Here is a 22732-nt window from a genome sequence, read left to right on the forward strand (position 1 = left end):
GTATAAAGATTAAATTACAAATATTGTTATCTTATTTCCCTCCAAAATATTCCATAGTTCCTTAAAAATAATATTTTCTATTTTCCTCTTGCATTTCCTCCATAGACCACTTATACTTGTCAACCATGATAAATAACAATCCTCTTTATAATTTAAAGTGAGAGAAAATAGAAAACTTTCCTCTCCCTACATTTTAAAACAGTGATTTGCAAAGTAAGGTAACACTGCTAATTCAAAGTTGAAAGAATGTTAATAATTATGTACTTTATTCCATAGTTTATTTCAGGTAGAAAATAACTCATTAAAAAGTATAAAACAATGGATACATGATAAAATGTTTTCAAAGGTAAAGCAATTTTACTTAAACAATGCTTTTGCAGCTTAACATTAACTGCAAGGTCACCAACATCCATATGAGTTCAAAAGGGATTTTTTTTTCAGTTGTTTTGTTTCTTAAGAATGGTATTAGCACCAAAAATACCTCCTTAAATCTGTTTTCCATGGGCTTCTTCTTATAGCATAGGACTACTTTGAAGAAATAATCCATGATGCATACTTTAGGGCACAGTTTTAAAAGAATTAACTCTGGTAATGAAAGAAATATCAGCATTGGAACCAATTTGTTCCACAAAGCCTACAACACATATGTAGTATTCTGGATATGTATCCAGAATAACTGTCTTAAGCAGCTCTTGCCAGTGGTGCTTCAATGAGAACTCTCTGAAGAACTATCAAAGGAGTATGAACTCAAAGAAGTACTGTTTCACTACTGTTAAATGTGTGAGCATGGAAAAACTTTAAACCAACTATTTGTTTTGTAACCAGTTTAAGAACACTGCTTCCTTAAATTAAAATCGAGCCAAGGCTGTCTTCCTCAATACCTACAGTGTTAAGAAAAGAATAGGAATTTGGAGGTACTGTCACCAAATTGTTTGGGGACATTAACAAAGAGCCAAATAGTAAGCTACTATTACAGCAACTGTATAAAATAATTAAAGATAATTTTGAAACGCCACATTTTATAATAAATCCAGCCATTTTACATTTTATAGTCTCAAGATCTACTTAAGTACATGTAATATTTTAAAAGTTATCGGAGGGAGAGGGAAGTCTCATATGCACCCTATATTTAAAATCATGGAAATTTAAACCTGGAAGGGACCTTAAAAAACTATGTGAGCCAACTCACTCACTTTACAGATGATGAAATTGGAATCCAGGATGTTTAGGATAGGATGCCCTATCCAAAGACATGGGGACAGTAAGTAGCAGAGCTTGTATTAAGATGTTTTCTCTTCACTTCTATGTTTAAGACACTCAAGATCGAAGATGTACCATTGTAAGATTTATGCAATTTTATTTTGAAGTTCTATAAAACCAAAAGAAATTAATAAAATACTTTTCCCCCTTCTACTTACTGCTGTCATCACCCACTACGAAAATAAACAAGATGTGTTGTCTATCTCTTCATGCACAAGATAAGATCACAAACCATACTTTAGTACTCACTGCGATTTTATGATTCCGCATCATATTATCAAATTCCTCATTAATTTTTTTATATTTTTCTTCTGTATGTGGAGTTAGCACATAGGAAGTATCAGGGTCTGGGCTGTCGCACCCTCTGTGTTCCTTCTTGTTCAGAGCCTAAATAATGAAGTTAACAAAAAGGATCAACAAATAAAAAGTAGAGGTAAAATAAAAGTACTTACAGGGCCTCGTTTGAAAATAAAATCACTATCTTCATTTAGTTTGCTGAATCTGTCCTCCGAGAGTGGACTGTGCTCAAAGTAATCGTCAGCATCAGGGCTCTCACAACCATTAAGGCCTTTCTTTCTTAAAGTCTGAAATACAATTGGAAAATTCACACACAAATGATACTAACTTGCCATGAGTTTTTTCTGTAAAATCTATTATGAGAGCACAGACTGAATGAACTGGGTAATACAAGAGCCACTGAAATGGTTTTAAATGATCACAATGCACTCTAAGTCTTCAAATAAAGTAAACCTTAGATATAAGCAAAATTATGTTCCCATTATACATTAAGAGAAAAGGAATATTTATATATTTGGATTCTTCCTTTCCTAACTTCCTAGAGAATACTAAATTACTCACTGCTCTGACAGTTACAATCCAAATCTGATTACAGCCTGATCAACATATCTGATAGGATCAATGAGTGTGAGACCCCGAAATACAAATATATCAAGATGATATATATATATATAAAGTTACCTTTATAAAATGAACATTTCAGCAACTTCATCTACTGACATTCCTTTCTGCCTGAGAGTTTATCCCATTCAACAGAAAGAATAGGCTCAATATCCCAATAATTTCATTCCTAATTTGTTCTTAAATACTGTGATTTTACTACATAACTCTGAAGTATAAAAACTCGAATACTTATTTACATATGACAGTAATGACCCTTTCCTACGTAGAATGTACGTATCGTTAGTGACTTCACATATCTTTAAATTTTGTAAAAAAAACTAATTCAGCATGATCTTTTCCACACTTCGCTAGCTCTTTCTACAGAGTGCCTTCGTGGATTGATTTAGTCCACTGAATTGACTTTCTGGAGAATTTTCTTTAGTGTTATCAAAGTATCCCCTGGACCATATTGACTCTTTTCCTTTCTTCTTACTTTGGGGTACAAATTGGTTGGTTTTCTGAGTTTTAATTTTTTTAATTAAAATCATCACAAAATGACTTGTTTAGTATTTAAAAGAATACACTTAAAACCAAGGGCTTGATAATCTATAGAATATTAATTCACTTACAGACTAAGTTTTTAAAAATCCTGATGGGTCTTATTTTAAAGTAGAATTTTGGGGTTCAACAACTAGATAGCTTTGAGACTTGCTGATTTTCCAGCCAACCACAGAGGAGTTTTAGGAAGTTAAAATTCTCCAAGTAAGCCTACCTATTTAGGTTAAGAAATATTTGAACAATAGATTAGTACTAGATGAGTGCATTTGTAAATGATTATTTATATTAGATTTAAGGTATATTTTAAATTAATTCATAATAATAGATCTTGGTATCCTTTAAAACATGATTTACAATAATTATGAACGCTATTTTACTCTTTTTTTTTCTTGAAAGAACATAAACACACAATACATTAAGATTTGAGAATTTTTTAATTTCTCTGAAGTCTATTTTAAAATTTCACTTCACTCGATTTTTTTTTTTTTTGCATGCTTAAAGGATCATAAGAAATCAGTGGTATAGCTGTGTTAGCTTCTCAAATTGCTTGGCATGCACTAGGAATCCCATACACAATGCCTGAAACTCCCACCACAACACAATCACTAAACATGAGCATACAGCAAACACTACACCTATTTCCCCAATATCAGCCCCATGGCTCTAAGTTCTATGGGTCTAAGTAATCACATGAACTTTTATGTGTACTTAGCCATAAAAGGTCCTGTTGTTTAGAACTAAAAGGTGGACACGTATCCTCCCCCATTCGTAGTAGCAAGTTCTGCTTGCCAAAGCTCTGCAACTTGCTATCAGCAATGAAGATGTTAACACTCAGAATACTGGAACACAGTGAACTCTTATAACCAACACAGCTCTAGAAACAGAACAAATATAGTAGTCGCCTACACACAGATTTTATCATGAAGCTGATTTATTCTAGCCTGAAATCTCTGGATATTTTCCCCTCATATTCATATATCTTAAGACTAAGTAATTCACAGCCTTGCTCTTCCACTAATAGCAATCACCAAGTATGGTCTCTGAACATTTTTAAATTACAGAAGAAAAAGAATATGGCCTTTGTTTAGTAATTACACAAAAGTTTTATCCTACAACAGTAGGGTTAACTCTACTTGTACCCAAGAGGAAGAATAGTGCTCTGGTATCTCCAGCTCTGCAAGTCTTCACTTTAGAGGGGGTTCCTGTCATTGTGAGAGAATTTAAGAGGCTGTATCAGCTCTGCAGATAACAAGCTAATGTACCTCTGTTGGATATCCAACTTGTGTCTTCTTATCACAAGAATATGAAGAGTTGTTTTGAGGACCCAACTACCATAAAAAGACTTTTTCTGTCTTCTTTATCTTACCACATAGCATAATAGTAAAAGTTTCTCCTGTGTCACTGGTACTTACAAGTGGAATGCTGTATCTATTAACAAGGCCAGGCGAGGCATATAAGAAACAGGCTAGCTTCAGTTTTCTTACGTGCTTCAAGTTAGCCACAATAAAAACACTTGCTCAATGAAGAAAACAGTCTGAAAGGTCACCACTAAGGAGGAATCTGCTTTTAAGTGGGAAAATATTCAAGAGTATTAGCACTGTGCACTCCCTATAGCTATTACTGATGATTATAATGTTCCACTCTTAAGTAAACAGGACTTTAAAAGTACTTTATTCTTGTACATGTGATTGACAGTTTTTCAGTGCCATTATGGCAAACTTAAGGGGGAAACTCCATAGTGCCAAAATAATTTCATATTTCAGGGGCGTATACCATTTAAGTTGATGTATCCCAGTTGCTTTTCTTAAATAACTGTATTCTGAAACACAGATTATGAATTGCTAAAGGGACCAGTGGTGATGAACAATTAAATTATTAATCAGTTTAAGCTGACTTGATACAACCTGTTCTGTGTCCTTCAAATCAGTGTTCCAAACATGTTTAAAGATTCTAACTAGCAAGCTTACATGAAATCATAAAATTAGTATACCTACAATTTTCATTAGTCCATTTCTATAGAAAACAGAAATTTTATTTTTGGAGGGTCAGTTAAACATGTTTAAAAAGACAATCATTTCTACTTGTCACAACAAAGTTAAACTCTGTTAGGATTTTAATAGCCTTTCTTTTTGTGATTTTGGGAAATTTTACGTAGGTTTTAAATAATGAATGCCCTTAGCTAACATTTACCTTCAACATTAGTTACATAGAGACAAATTGTGAAAAAATTTTAAATGGATCAAAAAATAATTGCTAAGTGTCTTTAATCTAAAACAATGCATCTGTTAGGACACATCCTCCCAGGTTATCTGATTCTTTGTGGTTTGTGCCTGTCTTCAAGCTATTTTACAACTCTGTAGATAGAAGTTTATTTGTAGAAAGCTGATAGTAATGCAAATAATTAGTGTCTATAGACATGCAAATAGATTCTGTCTGAAGGAGGTTTCAACTGACCTCTTTCCTCACTGTGGAAGATGTCAATTTTGCACCTATGAAGAAAATTCATTTTGTCTTCTTGATGGGCTTATGCATTTCTCTAATCTTTGGATTTACCTTTAACCAGTTGCAACATTTTATTCTTGTTCCCTGAGTAATTAATGAGTTAAAAGTATTGACTCATGTTCATTTTATAGCTGCCTAAGAATCATGATTTTACCTTTTCTGAAAAAAAATTGTTTAACAGTTGTAAGAGTGAAACCACCCTTGACTCGTGATTCATAGCAGATCCAAACTCAGGGGAAAAGTCTGCTCTTGTTAGAACTTAGTATTGGATTGTATATCGGTTTTTAAAGAAAAAAGCAATGTGCTGTTTGTTATTTAAAATTTTTGAAAATATTTAATTGTCTGATTAATAATCTGTACTAATTTATTATGGTATCAAAAATTAAGGAAATATGATCAGAGAAGGATTATGACCTTTCAATTCTCTTCAAGAAGGACAATAATCCTTAATTTTTGTGACAATTCATAAATGAAATATTATTCATATCACAGTATTAAGAGTGTAACCATCTAAAACTGCAAATCCCACAATCTCTTGAAACAGGGTTCCTCTCCATCTGAAGCTAACGAGTTCCAAAGTAAAATTCAAGCTGTTGGGGAAGAGTAGGTAATGTTTTGCCTGTAAGCATTTCCAGGGAGAAGGGATCCCTACATGACATCTAAACTTTCTGAGCTGGATACGCCCAAATTAAACTTACAAGTAAGAGGATGTTTTCTTTTTGGTTTTGGTATTAATTAAATCAGTTTTACCCAAATGAAGAGTAACTTAAAGACTTCTACCTACTGATTAAAAGAGGTAGAAAGGCTCTTAAATTTAAGATTTCTATACCAACTTAAGGAAAAACATTAAAAAACTGAAATTTAGTGGGTATCCTGGCTAGAACTTCCATTTAGGTTACATCCATCTTTATTCTTTGACTAGGTTATTTTACAATTCTGTAGAGATGGATATCAGTTTAAAAGTATCAGAAAACTCACAGTAACTGCAAATAATTCCTGTTCACAGAACTTGTTTTCTGTGGAATGTCACTGATTATCACATTGTGGATACTGACCAATTTTTGCTTCCCCATGTATTGGGTTGGCCAAAAAGTTTGTTCGGCTTTTTCCATAACATCTTACAGAAAAACCGGAAAGAACTTTTTGGCCAACCCAAAAAAATTCATTTCAGCATTCTTTACTGATGTGTGGTATTCTGAGTTCTTCTTTGAACTGGCTGTGACATCTTACTGGTTCACTCATTAATTAATTAAAATATTTGACACATGTTCACTTTATAGTTGAATTAGAGTAATGATTTTATACCTTCTTCCAAATCTAATCTGAAACTTTGAAGACCTACAGTCCCAACTGACTACTGTACATTTTCATTTGGAAATTTGGCTAATATCTCTATTTCAGTTTAACCAAGATGGAACTCATTATCTTTTATTAAATAGATCCCCTCTTTGGACTTAGCTATTCTAGTCAACACAGCAAGCAATCTTGCTGTTCACTCTTTGTTCTCTCCCCACATTAACATGGAATTCCAAATTTTGTAGATTATTATTTCCATTTCCACTGACTATATATATCCTCCTTCTCTTTTCTCTCTCTTCTCATTTGTCCCTTAAATTGTTACAGATTCAGTTCTCCTCAATACTTTGTACTTGTCACCTTTGTTTTAGATCTTTGATGGCTCTCTGTGATCTAAAAGCAGTAGCCTCTAAACTTTCTAGATTATCCACCCCATCTGTAAAAATATTTCACGCACAGCCCCCAATATATGCATACAATGAAAAAATTATATGCATGAATGTCAATCTTTTCAAATATTAACATGCCATATCTTAGGATGAAATATAATTTCCATTATTTTCTCCCTGAACCCTAGTAGTTTTATACATCTTACATCCCTCCTGAAATAACAGATGTAGAGTACAAAATCAAAGTTCCTTAGCCTAACTGCAAGTCACCTAACAGCCTCTTACTTTTTTTTTTCCTTCCCCATTTTTATGCTTCCTGAAACCTGACCCAGACAAAGTGGTCAAAATTATTGTCCTAACAGGCACAAAAATCCCTTCACTGATGTCACCCCACTTGTTTGAAACCCTGTCTTCTCTCTTATTTGTATGACTATTTTATAGCTCACTATGGCCTAGTTTGAACTCCATCTTTCCATGAAATTTTCTTCCCCTGCTGCTTCCTAGGCTGAAATTTTAAGAGCACTTACTCTATAGAGCATTCGTGTAATACAGGCAACATTGTATTTACTTATCTTCCGTATATTTTCTGTATTCTTGAACTAATTTATGAACTTTCAAATCAAAGACCAAAGTCTAGATTGCTTTACATTTTCAGAGTCTAGACAAACAAGGTGCTACACACACATGAAATAAGTATTTATTAATACTTGCACAATAAAAAAAAAACATAGCAAAGGAGAGATCAGGATGGTCTCTGATGTTATTTCAGGTGTCTTCTAAAACATAAAATTATGGATTTGTTATAATATACTTAAATAATAAGGCAATCCAGAAACATTAGTTTGAACTAGGTTGATCCACAGAAATCCTTGATAGTTGACTGCTTCTGAACTACAAAAATACCATTTCATATGTATAATTTCATATATAAGTTTAACTTACAATAGCCTATACTCTGAAAGCTGCTGGGATATTCTCCAGTGGGTTTTTGGATAGGAAAGATTAGAATTGGTAGTGCAAGAAGACTTCTTATTTTGAATGTACAGTTAGCTATAATCAACTAAGAGCCAAAGATTCTGATTCTGGATCTTATTTTGAACACAGAAGGCTGAAGTATAAAGCTGGAAATCTAAAAACCAAAAGCTTGACTTTTCTTAATTAAGGGAAACTCCATGACATCTATAGAGGATCAACCCAGTTTAAAAAAAAAAAAAATTATGTTAGCACTGAGATAAGTGTCCACAGCTCACCAAATCTCCTCTCCTACTGAAAGTATCAGTAAGACAGTATCATAATTGAAGCTTTTTTAAATTTGGGAATTATGTTCTGGTTACAAAAATGGGTAATTAGGTAAGAACCCAGAACATCAATTTTTACATGAAGACCATCAGTTGTGCCTTCAGGAGAGTCTCTTGCAAACTAGCCATGGTGGCAGAGATGAGGGACCATGTAGATCTTGAGATGGAGTTCCTGATTTCCAGCCTTAAGGAGGCAGGTATTGCTTCCTGCCTTGGGTGCAATTTGCCTATATTCTTTCAATAAGTCCCCCTTTGGTTTGAGCCACTTTAACTGAATTTCTATTCCTTATAATCAAAGAACCTTGATTAAAAAAAAAAAACTGTCACAATTCTTTGAGTCATGAGTTAAGTCTCCTTATCTGTCTAAATCATCTAAGTCCCCAAACAAGTCTGGCTAATGCCTCCACAACCTAGCATCCAGAAAAGATCCCTAACCTGGAGAAAACTGACTCAAACAACGATCTTTAAAGTCATGTGTTCTACTGTTCTACTTATAAAGTTTTAGCAACCTTATCTTTCAAGTTCAAGGAAACACTTTTAGAATTCTGGAATTCTGGGTATATATAAAAACACTGCTTGGCAGGCCCTGAACATTTGCCTCTCATTTTCTAGTCTACATTACTAAATCTGTTGGTGAAACTGGAGATAGAAAGAGTAAGGGAAAAGTAGAAAGGAGATAGGGAAAAGAAACTTGAGAAGGCAAGAACAATGCTGTTTAGACTTTTTTCCTAAGTATAGCCAGGTTTTTTTTTTTACACAATAAACTTAAAAAACAAACATATTTCAATATGGATTATAAATTAGGCAGAGGCAGCTAATTTTAAATAGATTTCTTTCAGCTTATATTCTGTCATCAGCAAAAAATAACATTTAAAATTTCAGACACATTTATTCTCCATGGAAATTATATATACACACACACGTGTGTGTGTGTATATATATATATCAATAAATATATATGCACTAATACATATACATACACTATACTCTGGTGTTTGTTTACAGAATGAAGAAATCTAGTATTCAGGATATTTTTCATTGTAAATATGTTTAAATAAATATTTACATCACATGGAATCTGAAATAAGAACTGATAAAAATCCCAGAGGACTGGCATTTTCTGGAATCTTGAGATATGATACTGAATTTTGGATTCAGGAGTCTATACTGCCTGAGTGTTTACCAGGGCCCCTGTCAGACTGCATTTTTAACATCAATAAAGAACTGAAATATACTTTAACATATGCTCAATTTTATAATGACAATTGTCAAATTCCATTCCATACCAATAATAATCATAGCACTTAGAAGTGAAACTAGGGAATTAAAAGTACTCAAAAGGTATATACGCATAGTTTTAAAATGCGCGATGACCTCATCAACTGAACCAATCTACAATATCACCACCCACCTATCTCATTTCTGTGAAGCAGCTAAGCAGCTCCATAAACACCGGCTGAATGGATAATCTGTCAGCTCTAGCTTATAAGGAATAAATGAGTGCTTGTAAAATAAAGGAATAATATGTCTTGAGTTCCAAGGAACTTAAACTGGACTTTAGAACTTTTTTTAATGAAAAGTTCTCCTTTTCCCCATTTTTAATAAATTTTCAATTTTGAAAGATACTTCTTATTCTTCCTAGACACTTTAAAAACACACAAAAACATTTAATTTTTAAAACTGGACATACATAAAGAAAGGTGCATCAAAATTTATATAAAATTCAACAATTATAAAGTGAACAATAGTAATTCTAATCAGGTCAAAAAATAAACCAGACCCTATATATCTCCCTCAATCACATAACCCTCCCCTCCCTCCTGTATAGGTAATACCATCTTAAATCTGTGATGTCAACTATCTGTACTTTCTCTATAGGTTTACCATATACATATCCCTAAAACTATAATTTAGCTTTGCTTTTTAAATATCATGTGAATGTAATATATGCAATGTATTATTTTGTCTGGCCTCCTTCATTATACTTTATGTTTATTACATCCATAGGGTGGCATATAGTTACAGTTTATACATTTTTATTAAATATTGTATTATATGGGAAAAAAACTTTATCCATTCTATTATAGATAGACATTGGAGTTGCTTCAATATTTTGGCTATCATGAAAATGTCAAAATGCACATTTCTGCATAGTCTACTGCGTATCTGCACACATTTCTCTAGGGTACATTCTTAGGAGCAGAATCGTAAGTTTGTAACTAGAAAATGCAAAACTCTTTTTTAAAGTAGTTGTATCAATGTATATTTCTACCTGCAATGAGGATTTAACTTGCATTCCCTTGATTACCAAGCAAATGAAGCACATTTCGTAACTACTGGCCATTCAGATTTTCTCTTTTGTGAAGTGCCAAGTGTTCTAGTACTTTGCCAATTTTTCTATTGAGTTGTCTTTTTCTTATTACTTTAAAGTCATTCTTTTATTTGTAATCAACATAAATTCTTTGTTAATTTTATGTATTGTAAAAATCCTTCCCTATTGTGTGGCATGTTTAACACTTGTCTTTGGATGAAAACAGGTTCTTAACCTTAATAAAACCAAATTTATACTTTTGTCCCTTTACAGTTATCCTTTACGGTAGTAATGTTTATGTCTCGTATAAGAAATCCTTCCCTACCTCAAAATCATGAAGATATTCTCCTATATTATATTCTAAAAGTGTTATAATTTTGCCTTTCACATTTAGGTGTATAATCTTCCTGGCGGTAGATTTTGTGTAAGATATGATGTAGGTTCACTTTCACAGTTTTCCCATGTATCTGTAACCAACTGTCCCAGCAACACTGCTTCAAGAGTTTGTTCTTTCCCCGTTTGATTTGTGATACCACAATTATCTATATATGTGCATGGTTTCTGAGCTATTACTTCATTGATATGTTTGGCATTCATGCCAATGCCACAGTATCTTCATTACTGTAGCTATAAAATTAGTTGCAATATATTGTAATGCAAAGCTTCTCATCTTACTGTTCTTCAGAGTGTCTTTTCCCCTTGAATTTCCCTATATATTTCAGAATTAGTTTTTGAATTATTAAAAAAATTAATTCCTTGGAATTTTCACAGGCATTACTTGACTCTATATGGATTATTCATGTAGCACTGACATATACAATATTGAGACTTCCAGTCCATGATATTAGGATACTCTGTTAAGTCAACCCTGCATTTCTGGGATAAATCCAACTTAGTCATAATGTGTATGACTTTTATATATTGCTGGATTTAATTTCTGTATTAGTTAGCATAAGTGATGTTAGATGCTTTAACAAACACATGTCTCTGTGGCCTAACACAATGAAAGTTTCTTATTCACACAAAGGCTAATGAGGATGTTTCTTATCTCAGAGAGCCTTAGGTGAAACTATTCAGAGCCCAGTCATTTTTCTTTTGGTTCCACATGAGATCTCAAGAGTTCCCATCTGGATTCTCTGCAGCTGGCTGACAAACAGAGAAGAGAGAGTATGATGATCACGTGGAAGGTATTTTACAGATCAGGCCTGGAAGTAGCATGAAACACTTCTATTAACATTCCATTGGCCAACTCAGTCACAAGACCACTCCAATGCAAGGCAGGCTGATAGTCTAGATGTGTGCCCAAGCAACGGAGAAAATGACTTAATGTGAAAATAAAAATGTCTCTGATAAAAAAAATTTGTGAACTCAAAAAAAAGTCAACTAATATTATGTTTAGGAGTTTTGCACTTACATTCAGTGAGACTGACTTCTGATTCTTCTGTTTAGAACTCTCCTTGTTGTTTTGCTATCAAGATTAGACTAGCTTCATATAAAGAGAGCTCCCTCTTTTTCTATTCTCCGGAAGAGTTTGTGAAATATTGGCGTTATTTCTTCTTTAAAATTCTGCTAGTACTTCTTAACAAAGCCATCTGGATTTGGAGTTTCTCTGTGGTAAACTTGACAATAAGACTACTCAGATTTTCTATATCTTTCCTGATTCCATTTTGTTAAACTATATTTTTCTCGAAATTTGTCCACTGAGTCTAAATTTTGAGGCACAATGGAATCTTGAGATTATATGTGCTCAAAAAATTATATTAAAATAGTTGTTGAATAGAAAACTAAATGTTACCTTTGTGATCATCTAGTTCACCTCCTACCTTTATAGAGGAGAAGATTAAATTTAGGAGAGATCCAAGTTCTCACCCCCCAACCCCACCACATCACACAGCTATTAAGTGGCAGTACTGGGACTAGAATAAAAGTCTTCTGATGTCCAGTCTAGTGGTCTTTCCACTACACTGTGTTAGTTCAGACTGCATTAATCAGTCAACAAACAAAAGGGAGACTGGATAGAGGACTGCGATCAGGAACCACTTAAACTACTGGAAAGAGAGCACACTTCTTGTGCATGTGGTTGTAGGCACTGCTTTCAGACTCCTTCCCCAGTTCTTCTATGACCTTATCCATATCTATCTCAGTTAGAAATGTGTGATGTTCAAGCTATGGTTTCTTTGAATTTTAAGGTCTTACCCAGTATATACCCAAGTTTGATGGCAAAGGTGTCAGCAAATGGTAATGATACTTCTCCCCAACACCACCCAAAACAAACAGTTTTGGGGCCCTTGTCTTCCGGGAGCTAGATACTAGGCAGCCCAACAGTCTCATTTTACCCACAGGGATAATGTAACTCTGTTGCAGAACTCCACATATAAATGAACACTTTGACAAAGTTGGCTCTTGGAGTACTGTGAAATCAGGAAAGTATATCTTCAAAGCCCTGGCTCTTGGTTCTTCACTATCTGTGTGTGTGTGTGTGTGTGTGTGTGTGTGTGTGTGTGTGTGTGTGTGTGTGTGTGTGTGTGTGTGTGTGTGTGTGTACTTAAACTGTAAAAATGACTTCATTTACCTTTATCCTTTTTTTCCCCTTTAATCCAACAAATATTACTGACAGCACTCTACTAGGTTCTGATATTCACTGATAAAACAGTCATGAGAATCAACAGACACGGGACCTTCAGGATGGGAGAGCAGTAAGATGTGGAGATACCTTCCTCCCCACAAATATATTAAAAATACATCTACATGTGGAACAACTCCTACAGAACACCTACTGCCAGAATGCTGGCAGAAGACCTCAGACTTCCCAAAGGGCAAAAAATTCCCCACGTACCTGGGAAGGGCAAAAGAAAAAAGAAAAAGCTGAGACAAAAGAATAGGGACAAGACCTGCACCTCTGGGAGGGAGCTGTGAAGGAGGAAATGTTTCCACACACTAGGAAGCCCCTTCACTGGTGAAGACAGGGGGTGGGCAGGGGGGAAGCTTAGGAGCCACGGAGGAGAGCACAGCAACAGGGGTACAGAGGGCAAAGTGGAGAGATTCCCGCACAAAGGATCTGTGCCGACCAGCACTCACCAGCCTGAGATGCGTGTCTGCTCACCTGCTGGGGCGGGTGGGGGCTGGGAGCTGAGGCTCGGGCTTCAGAGGTCAGACCCCAGGGAGTGGACTGGGGTTGGCTGTGTGAAGACTGCCTGAAGGGGGCTACTGAGCCACAACTAGCCAGGAGGGAGTCAGGGAAAATGTCTGGACCTGCTGAAGAGGCAAGAGACCATTGTTTCAGGATGTGCGAGGAGAGAAGATTCCTTCCCCGTGTGCCCAGAAAAGGCAGAGCACCACGTTAAGTGAGCTCCAGAGACTGACGCGAGCTGCGGCGATCAGCTTGGACCACAGAGACGGGCATGGAACGCTAACGCTGCTGCCACTGCCACCCCCACCCCCTGAGAGCCTGCACAGCCCGCCACTGCCAGGGTCCCAAGATCCAGGGACAACTTCCCTCGGAGAATACATGGCACGCCTCAGGCTGTTGCAATGGCACATCGGCTTCTACTGCTGTAGGATTGCCCCGCATTCCAATTACAACTACTGTACCCCTCCCTCTCCCCTGCCTGAAAGAGCAAGAGAAGCCTAATCAGCCGCTGTTTGAACCCCTCCTGTCTGGGCGGGGAACAGATGCCTGAGGGCAACCTACATGCAGACACAGGGCCAAAACCAAAGCTGAACCCCAGTAGCTGTGCAAACAAAGAAGAGAAAGGGAAATTTCTCCGAGCAGCCTCAGGAGCAGCGAATTAAATCCCCACAATCAACTTGATTAAGCCTACATCTGTGGAATACCTGAATAAACAACGAATGTTCCCAAATTTGAGGCGGTGGACTTGGGAGCAACTGTAGACTTGAGGTTTGCAGTCTGCGGCTGATTTGTTTCTGATTTTTATGTTTATCGTAGTTTAGTTTTTAGCGCTTGTTATCATTGGTGGATTTGTTTATTGGTTTAGTTGCTATCTTTTTTTAATGTTTTAAAATTTATTTTTCAAAATTTTATTATTTTTTCTGTATTTTTAAAAAATTTTACTTTCTTCTTCCTTTTTCTTCTTCCTTTTCTTCTGAGCCATGTAGCTAACAGGGTCCTAGTGCTCTGGCTGAGTGTCAGCCCTGAACCTCTAAGGTGGGAGAGCCAAATCCAGGACACTGGACCACCAGACACCTCCCAGCCCCACATAATATCAATCGCTGAGAGCTCTCCCAGAGATCTCCGTCTCAACACTAAGACCCAACTCCACCCAATGGCAAGCAAGATCCAGTACTGGGCGCCCCATGCCAAACAACTAGCAAAACAAGAACACAACCCTACCCATTAGCAGAGAAGCTGCCTAAAATCATACTGAGTTCACAGACACCCTGAAACACACCACCGGATGCAGCCCTGCCCACCAGAAAGACAAGATCCAGCCCCACCCACCAGGACACAGACACCAGTCCCCTCCACCAGGAAGCCTTCACAAGCCACTGAACCAACCTCACCACTAGAGGCAGACACCAAAAACAATGGGAACTACGAACCTGCAGCCTGTGAAAAGGAGACCCCAAACACAGTAAGTTAAACAAAGAGAGAAGACAGAGAAATATGCTGCACATGAAGGAGCAAGGAAAAACCCACCAGACCAAACAAATGAAGAGCAAACAGGGAGTCTATGTGAAAAAGAATTCAGAATGATGACAGTAAAGATGATCCAATATCTTGGCAAAAGAATGAAGGAAATAAAAGAAACATTTAACAAGGACCTAGAAGAACTAAAGAGCACACAAACAATGATGAACACCACAAAAAATGAAATTAAAAAATTCTCTAGAAGGAATCAACAGCAGAATATCTGAGGCAGAAGAACGGATAAGTGACCTGGAAGATAAAATAATGGAAGTAACTGCTGCACAGCAGAATAAAGAAAAAAGAATGAAAAGAATTGAGGACAGTCTGAGACCTCTGGGACCACATTAAATGCACCAACATTCGAATTATAGGAATCCCAGAAGAACAAGAGAAAAAGAAAGGGTCTGAGAAAATACTTGAAGAGATTATAGTTGAACACTTCCCTAACATGGGAAAGGAAATAGTAAATCAAGTCCAGGAAGGGCAGAGAATCCCATCAGAATAAATCTAAGGACAAACACGCCAAGACGTATATTAATCAAAGTATCAAAAATTAAATACAAAGAAAATATATTAAAACCAGCAAGGGAAAAGCAACAAATAACATACAAGGGAATTCCCATAAGGTAAACAGCTGATCTTTAGCAGAAACTCTGCAGCCAGAAGGCAGTGGCATGATATACTTAAAGTGATGAAAGGGAAAAACCTAAAACCAAGATTACTCTACCTAGCAAGCATCTCTTTCAGATTCGATGGAGAAATTAAAACCTTTACAGACAAGCAAAAAGTTAAGAGAATTCAGCACCACCAAACCACCTTTACAACAAATGTTAAAGGAATTTCTCCAGGCAGGAAACACAATAGAAGGAAAAGCCCTACAATAACAAACCCAAAACAATTAAGAAAATGGTAATAGGAACATATATATCGATAATTACCTTAAATGTAAATGGACTAAATGCTCCAACCAAAAGACACAGACTGGCTGAATGGATACAAAAACAAGACCATATAAATGCTGTCTACAAGAGACCCACTTCAGACCTAGGGACACACAGAGACTGAAAGTGAGGGGATGGAAAAAGAAATTCCATGCAAATGGAAATCAAAAGAAAGCTGGAGTAGCAATTCTCATATCAGACAAAACAGACTTTAAAATAAAGACTATTACAAGAGACAAAGGACACTACATAATGATCAAGGGATCAATCCAAGAAGAAGATATAACAATTGTAAATATTTATGCACCCAACATAGGAGCACCTCAATACAGAAGGCAAGTGCTAACAGCCATAAAAGGGAAAATCGACACTAAAACAATAATACTAGGGGACTTTAACACCCGACTTTCACCAATGGACAGATCAACCAAACAGAGAATAAATAAGGAAACACAAGCTTTAAATAACACATTAGACAGGATGGACTTAACTGATATTTACAGGACATTCCATCCAAAAACAACAGAATACAATTTCTTCACAAGTGCTCATGGAACATTCTCCAGCATAGATCATATCGTGGGTCACAAATCAAGCCTCGGTAAATTTAAGAAAATAGAAATCGTATCATCTTTTCCGACCACAACGCTATGAGACTAGATATCAATTACAGGAAAAAAATGTAAAAAATAAAAACACATGGAGGCTAAACAATATGCTACTAAATAACGAAGAGCTCACTTAAGAAATCAAAGAGGAAATCAAAAAATACCTACAAACAAATGACGATGAAAACAAGATGAACCTATGGGATGCAGTGAAAGCGGTTCTAAGAGGGAAGCTTACAGCAATACAATGCTACCTCAAGAAACAAGAAAAATCTCAAATAAACAACGTAAACTTACACCTAAAGCAATTAGAGAAAGAAGAACAAAAAACCCCCCAAAGTTAGAGAAGGAAAGAAATCCTAAAGATCAGTTCAGAAATAAATGAAAAAGAAATGAAGGAAACGATAGCAAAGATCAATAAAACTAAAAGCTGGTTATTTGGGAAGATAAACAAAATTGATAAACCATTAGCCAGACTCATCAAGAAAAAAAGGGAGAAGACTCAAATAAATAGAAATAGAAATGAAAATGGAGAACTAACAACTGACACTGTAGAAATACAAAGGATCATGAGAGATTACTACAAGCAACTATACACCAATAAAATGGAGAACCTGGAAGAAATGGACAAATTCTTAGAAAAGCACAACCTTCCAAGACTGAAACAGGAAGAAATAGAAAATATGAACAGACCGATCACAAGCACTAAAATTGAAACAGTGATTAAAAATCTTCCAACAAAGAAAAGGCCAGGACCAGATGGCTTCACACGTGAATTCTAACAAACATTTAGAGAAGAGCTAACACCTATCCTTCTCAAACTCTTCCAATATAGGACAGAGGGAGGAATGCTCCCGAACTCATTCTACGAGGCACCATCACCCTGATACCAAAAACAAAGATGTCACAAAATAAGAAAACTACAGGCCAATATCACTGATGAACATAGATGCAATAATCTGCAACAAAATACTAGCAAACAGAATCCAACAGCACATTAAAAGGACCATACACCAGGATCAAGTTGGGTTTATCCCAGGAATGCAAGAATTCTTCGATATACGCAAATCAGTGTGATACACCACATTAACAAACTGAAGGAAAAAACCACATGATAATCTCAACAGATGCAGGAAAAGCTTTCCACAAAATTCAACACCCATTTATGAAAAAAACTCTCCAGAAAGTAGGCAAAGAAGGAACCTACCTCAACATAATAAAGGCCATATATGACAAACCCACAGAAAACATTGTTCTCAATGGTGAAAAACTGAAACCATTTCTTCTAAGATCAGGAAGAAGACAAGGTTGCCCACTCTCACCGCTATTATTCAACATAGTTTTGGAAGTTTTTGCCACAGCAATCAGAGAAGAAAAAGAAATAAAAGGAATCCAACTCAGAAAAGAAGTAGAACTGTCACTGTTTGCAGATGACACGATACTATACATAGAGAATCCTAAAGACGCTACCAGAAAACTACTAGAGCTAATCAGTGAATTTGGTAAAGTAGCAGGATACAAAATTAATGCACAGAAATCTCTTGCATTCCTACACATGAATGATGAAAAATCTGAAAGAGAAACTAAGGAAACACTCCCATTTACCACTGCAACAAAAAGAATAAAATACCTCGGAATAAACCTACCTAAGGAGACGAAAGTCCTGTATGCAGAAAACTATAAGTCACCGATGAAAGAAATTAATGATGATACAAACAGATGGAGAGAGATACCATGACTTGGATTGGAAGAATCAACAGTGTGAAAATGACTATACTACTCAAAGCAATCTAGAGATCAGTGCAATCCCTATCAAACCACCAATGGCATTTTTCACAGAACTAGAACAAAAAATTTCACAATATGTATGGAAACACAAAAGACCCTGAATAGCCAAAGCAATCTTCAGAAAGAAAAATGGAGCTGGAGGAATCAGGCTCCCGGACTTCAGACTATATTACAAAGCTACAGTAATCAAGACAATATGGTACTGGCACAAAAACAGAAATATAGATCAATGGAACAGGATAGAAAGCCCAGAGATAAACCCATGCACATATGGTCATCTTATCTTTGATAAAGGAGGCAAGAATATGCAATGGAGAAAAGACAGCCTCTTCAATAAGTGGTGCTGGGAAAACTGGATAGCTACATGTAAAAGAATGAAATTAGAACACTTCCTAATACCATAAACAAAAACAAACTCAAAATGGATTAAAGACCTAATGTAAGGCCAGACACTATAAAACTCTTAGAGGAAAACATAGGCAGAACACTCTATGACATAAATCACAGCAAGATCCTTTTTGACCCACCTCCTAGAGAAATGGAAATAAAAACAAACAAATGGGACCTAATGAAACTTAAAAGCTTTTGTACAGCAAAGGAAACCATAAAGAAGAAATGACAACCTCAGAATGGGAGCAAATATTGAAAATGAAGCAACTGACAAAGGATTAATCTCCAAAATATACAAGCAGCTCACGCAGCTCAATATCAAAAAAACCCCAACCCAATCCAAAAATGGGCAGAAGACCTAAATAGACATTTCTCCAAAGAAGATATACAGATTGCCAAACACATGAAAAGGATGGTCAACATCACTAATCATTAGAGAAATGAAAATCAAAAACCACAGTGAGGTGTCACCTCACACCAGTCAGAATGGCCATCATCAAAAAATCTATGAACAATAAAGCCTGGAGAGGGTGTGGATAAAAGGGAACCCTCTCCCACTGATGGTGTGAATGTAAGTTGATACAGCCACTATGGACAACAATATGGAGGTTCCTTAGAAAACTAAAAATAGAACTACTATATGAACCAGCAATACCACTACTGAGCATATACCCTGAGAAAACCATAATTCAAAAAGAGACATGTACCACAATGTTCACTGTAGCACTATTTACAACAGCCAGGACATGGAACCAAGCTAAGTGTCCAATGACAAATGAATGCATAAAGAAGATGTGGCACATCTATACAATGGAATATTACTCAGCCATAAAATGAAACGAAATTGAGTTATTTGTAGTGAAATGAATGGACCCAGCGTCTCTTATACAGAGTGAAGTCAGAAAGAGAAAAACAAATACCATATGCTAACACATAAATATGGAATCTAAAAAAAAATGGTTCTGATGAATCTAGGGGCAGGGGAGGAATAAAGATGCAGACGTAGTGAATGGACCTGAGGACACGTGGAGGGGTAAGGGTAAGCTGGGATGAAGTGAGAGAGTAGCACTGACATATATACACTACCAAATGTAAAACAGATAGCTATGGGAAGCAGCTGCATGGCACAGGGATGTCAGCTCCGTGCTTTGTGACCACCTAGAGGGGTGGGATAGGGAGATTAGGCGGGAGGCACAAGAGGGAGGGGATATGGGGATATATGCATACATATAGCTGATTCATTTCGTTATAGAGCAAAAACTAACACAGCATTGTAAAACAATTATATTCCAATAAAGAGGTTAAAAAAGAACAAAAACAAACATGGGTCACTGTCCACGTGAAGCTTGTAGAGGTCATATGATCTTCGCATGAAGACTGCTTTCTTACCACCGCAGTCTGGCTTGACTTGGTTTTGACCCTTTCTTCAAAACTCTGAGGTGGTTTAGTTGCAAAGCTGATACACTGGTGTTTTGCCCTCATTTTTGAAGATATTTTTTATGGATATAGAATTCTAACTTGGATTCCAACTCCTTTTTCCCCAGCACATTTAGGATATCATTTCACTGACTACAGGTTTCATTTGCTGTTGTTTAGAATCAGTCAGCACTCCTTTGAAGATAATGTGTTTAAATTTTTCTCTATCATTTGTTTTCTGCAGTTTCATTGTAATATGTCTATGTAGAGATTAAAAGGTTTTTAACTCTGCCTGGGATTTGTTGGGCTTCTTAAATCTGAGAACTATAGACTCTCATTAATCCTGGAAAATTCTGTCATTATCTTTTCAAATATTGCCTCTGCCCCATTCTCTTTCCTCCAGGAATGCCAGTTAAATTTAGGCTAGAATTTCTAAACAATCCTCCTTTTCTCTCAACCTCTTGGTATTTTCCACCTTTTCATCTCTTTGTGTTGCATTATAGATAATTTCTTCTTTCAGTTCACAAATTTCCTGTTCAGCTATGTCAAATATACTTGCAATGTCTACTAAGATTCTAATTTTGGCCATTATATTTTTTTCATTTCCAGAAGTATTTCATTCTTTTCAAGTCTGCTATATCACTTGTTTTATAATTTCTTGTTTCATACAGACATTTGCAAGCTTTTAAAAAATTAAAACATAGTAAGTGAAATTGCTTATAATCTATGTATAATAATAGCAGTATCTGAAATACTTAGGTATCAGTTTCTGCTATTTCTTGCTGCATCTTGCTTATTGTGCCTTGTTTTCTTTTATGTTTGGTCATCTCTGTATGACAGATGCTCAATGGCCTTGAAAGGTTACTTGAAGATTTTTGATACCTACAATAAGGTGCGTTTATTCAAAAAGGATATATATTTGCTTCATCGAGGTAACTGGGGTACTACTTTTCTCAGACTTCTTGTGTTATATTCCTTTGGTTTGTGATTCTGCACAATGCTGGTAACTTATTTTACAACCTCTCAGAGATAGGTTCTCCTTCTTTCTTTTCTTTTTCTCCTCTTTGCCCTATCTGGTCAGCACAAAAGAATTCTCCTGGCAGTCCTTTGCAAGTAGGGAAAAGGCAGTGAGCTTCCCTCTTCCTGAGGTCCCAGCTTGATGTCCAAGCAATCAATTAGAAGCAATCAATTAGACTCAGAAACCTAGAAGTAATAAGTGTCCTCTTGCCTCTGAATCCACCGAAACCTGAAGCTTAGTTTTTTAACTGTTTTATCCAAATGGGCAAATGATTCAGGGTAGCCAGAGCTTTAAACACTTCTTTACCTTTTAGGTTCTAACATTTTCTTAGATTTTGGCCTGGCATATTCCTTAACAGTTCTTTGATGCTAAAACAAAGTTTTTGTACAACTCATCAAGCGTTTTTAGTTGTCTTCAGTTGAAGAATTGGTCCAGATAACCTGGTCCAACGTTACTGAAATTTAAAAAGTCAACATTTTTAGGAAAAGATGAGCCAAGTATTTTTTAATGACACCCGTAAAGTTGTTTTTTGATTTTTTTTTTGTTTTTTTAAAGTTAAATGTTGAAAAGAATTCTACATTTTCCAGAGTTCCACCGTCAACTTCCCCCAAAAGAAACAAAGAGCTACCAGCAAATTCCACTCATGGTGAGATACCCAAGAGAAATGAAAATATGTCCATACAAAAACTTGTACACAAGTTTCACAGTAACATTTTCACAACACTCAAGAAGTGAAACAACCCAATGTTCCTAACTGATGAATGGATAAGCAAAATGTGGTATATCTATACAATGAAATATTATTTAACCATGGAATGAAGTACTAATGCATGCCACAATATGAATGAACCTTGAAAACATTATGCTAAATCAAAGAAACCAGTTACAAAAGACCACATATTAAATAATTCCATTTATATGAAATATCCAGAACAGGCAAATCCATAGATACAAGAAGTAGATTACTGGCTGCCACCATGGGGGAGGAGGGGGAAGGGGAACTGGGAAATGAATGGATACCAAGTTTCTTTTTGGATTGATGAAAATATTCTGGAATTAGCATTCATGGTTGTACAAACTTGTGAATGTTCTAAAAATCACTAACTGTATAATTTAAAATGGTGAATTTTATGGTCTGTGAATATCTCAATAAAAAGAACAAAAAATGTTAATGTTAATCTCAAGTATGTCTATAATACCCACTGTGGTAGCAACACAAAGTTGCCTCATTGAGCATTCAATTTCACATAATGAAAGATACCTGAGGCAATGATTTATAAAAATACCAAGTAGTGTGAAAGTACTTCATGCAGCTTACTAAAAACTTTGGAAATGTTTATTACTATCATTATGAATAATCATCACATTGGAATTTGTACTTATTGAGTCCTACATCCAGGTATATTAAG

General features: G+C 35.8%; 1 protein-coding gene across 8 annotated transcripts in view; it reads right to left on the minus strand.

Annotated features, from left to right (window-relative positions):
• The window catches only part of MEF2A (myocyte enhancer factor 2A), a 173784-nt gene that overhangs the window by 43858 nt on the left and 107194 nt on the right, over window positions 1-22732 (minus strand). For 5 of the 8 annotated variants that reach the window (XM_082648542.1, XM_082648540.1, XM_082648536.1 and 2 more), the window contains one exon: window positions 1510-1647. In XM_082648542.1, coding sequence (XP_082504668.1) covers window positions 1510-1647 — 138 coding nt within the window. Of the gene's footprint in view, window positions 1-1509; window positions 1648-1712; window positions 1845-22732 lie in introns of all 8 variants that reach the window. The other 3 variants (XM_082648541.1, XM_082648539.1, XM_082648543.1) reach the window with 2 other exon arrangements.

The sequence above is a fragment of the Grampus griseus genome (genome assembly GCF_964374135.1).
Source record: "Grampus griseus genome assembly, chromosome: 2".
Taxonomy (NCBI): Eukaryota; Metazoa; Chordata; class Mammalia; order Artiodactyla; family Delphinidae; genus Grampus; species Grampus griseus.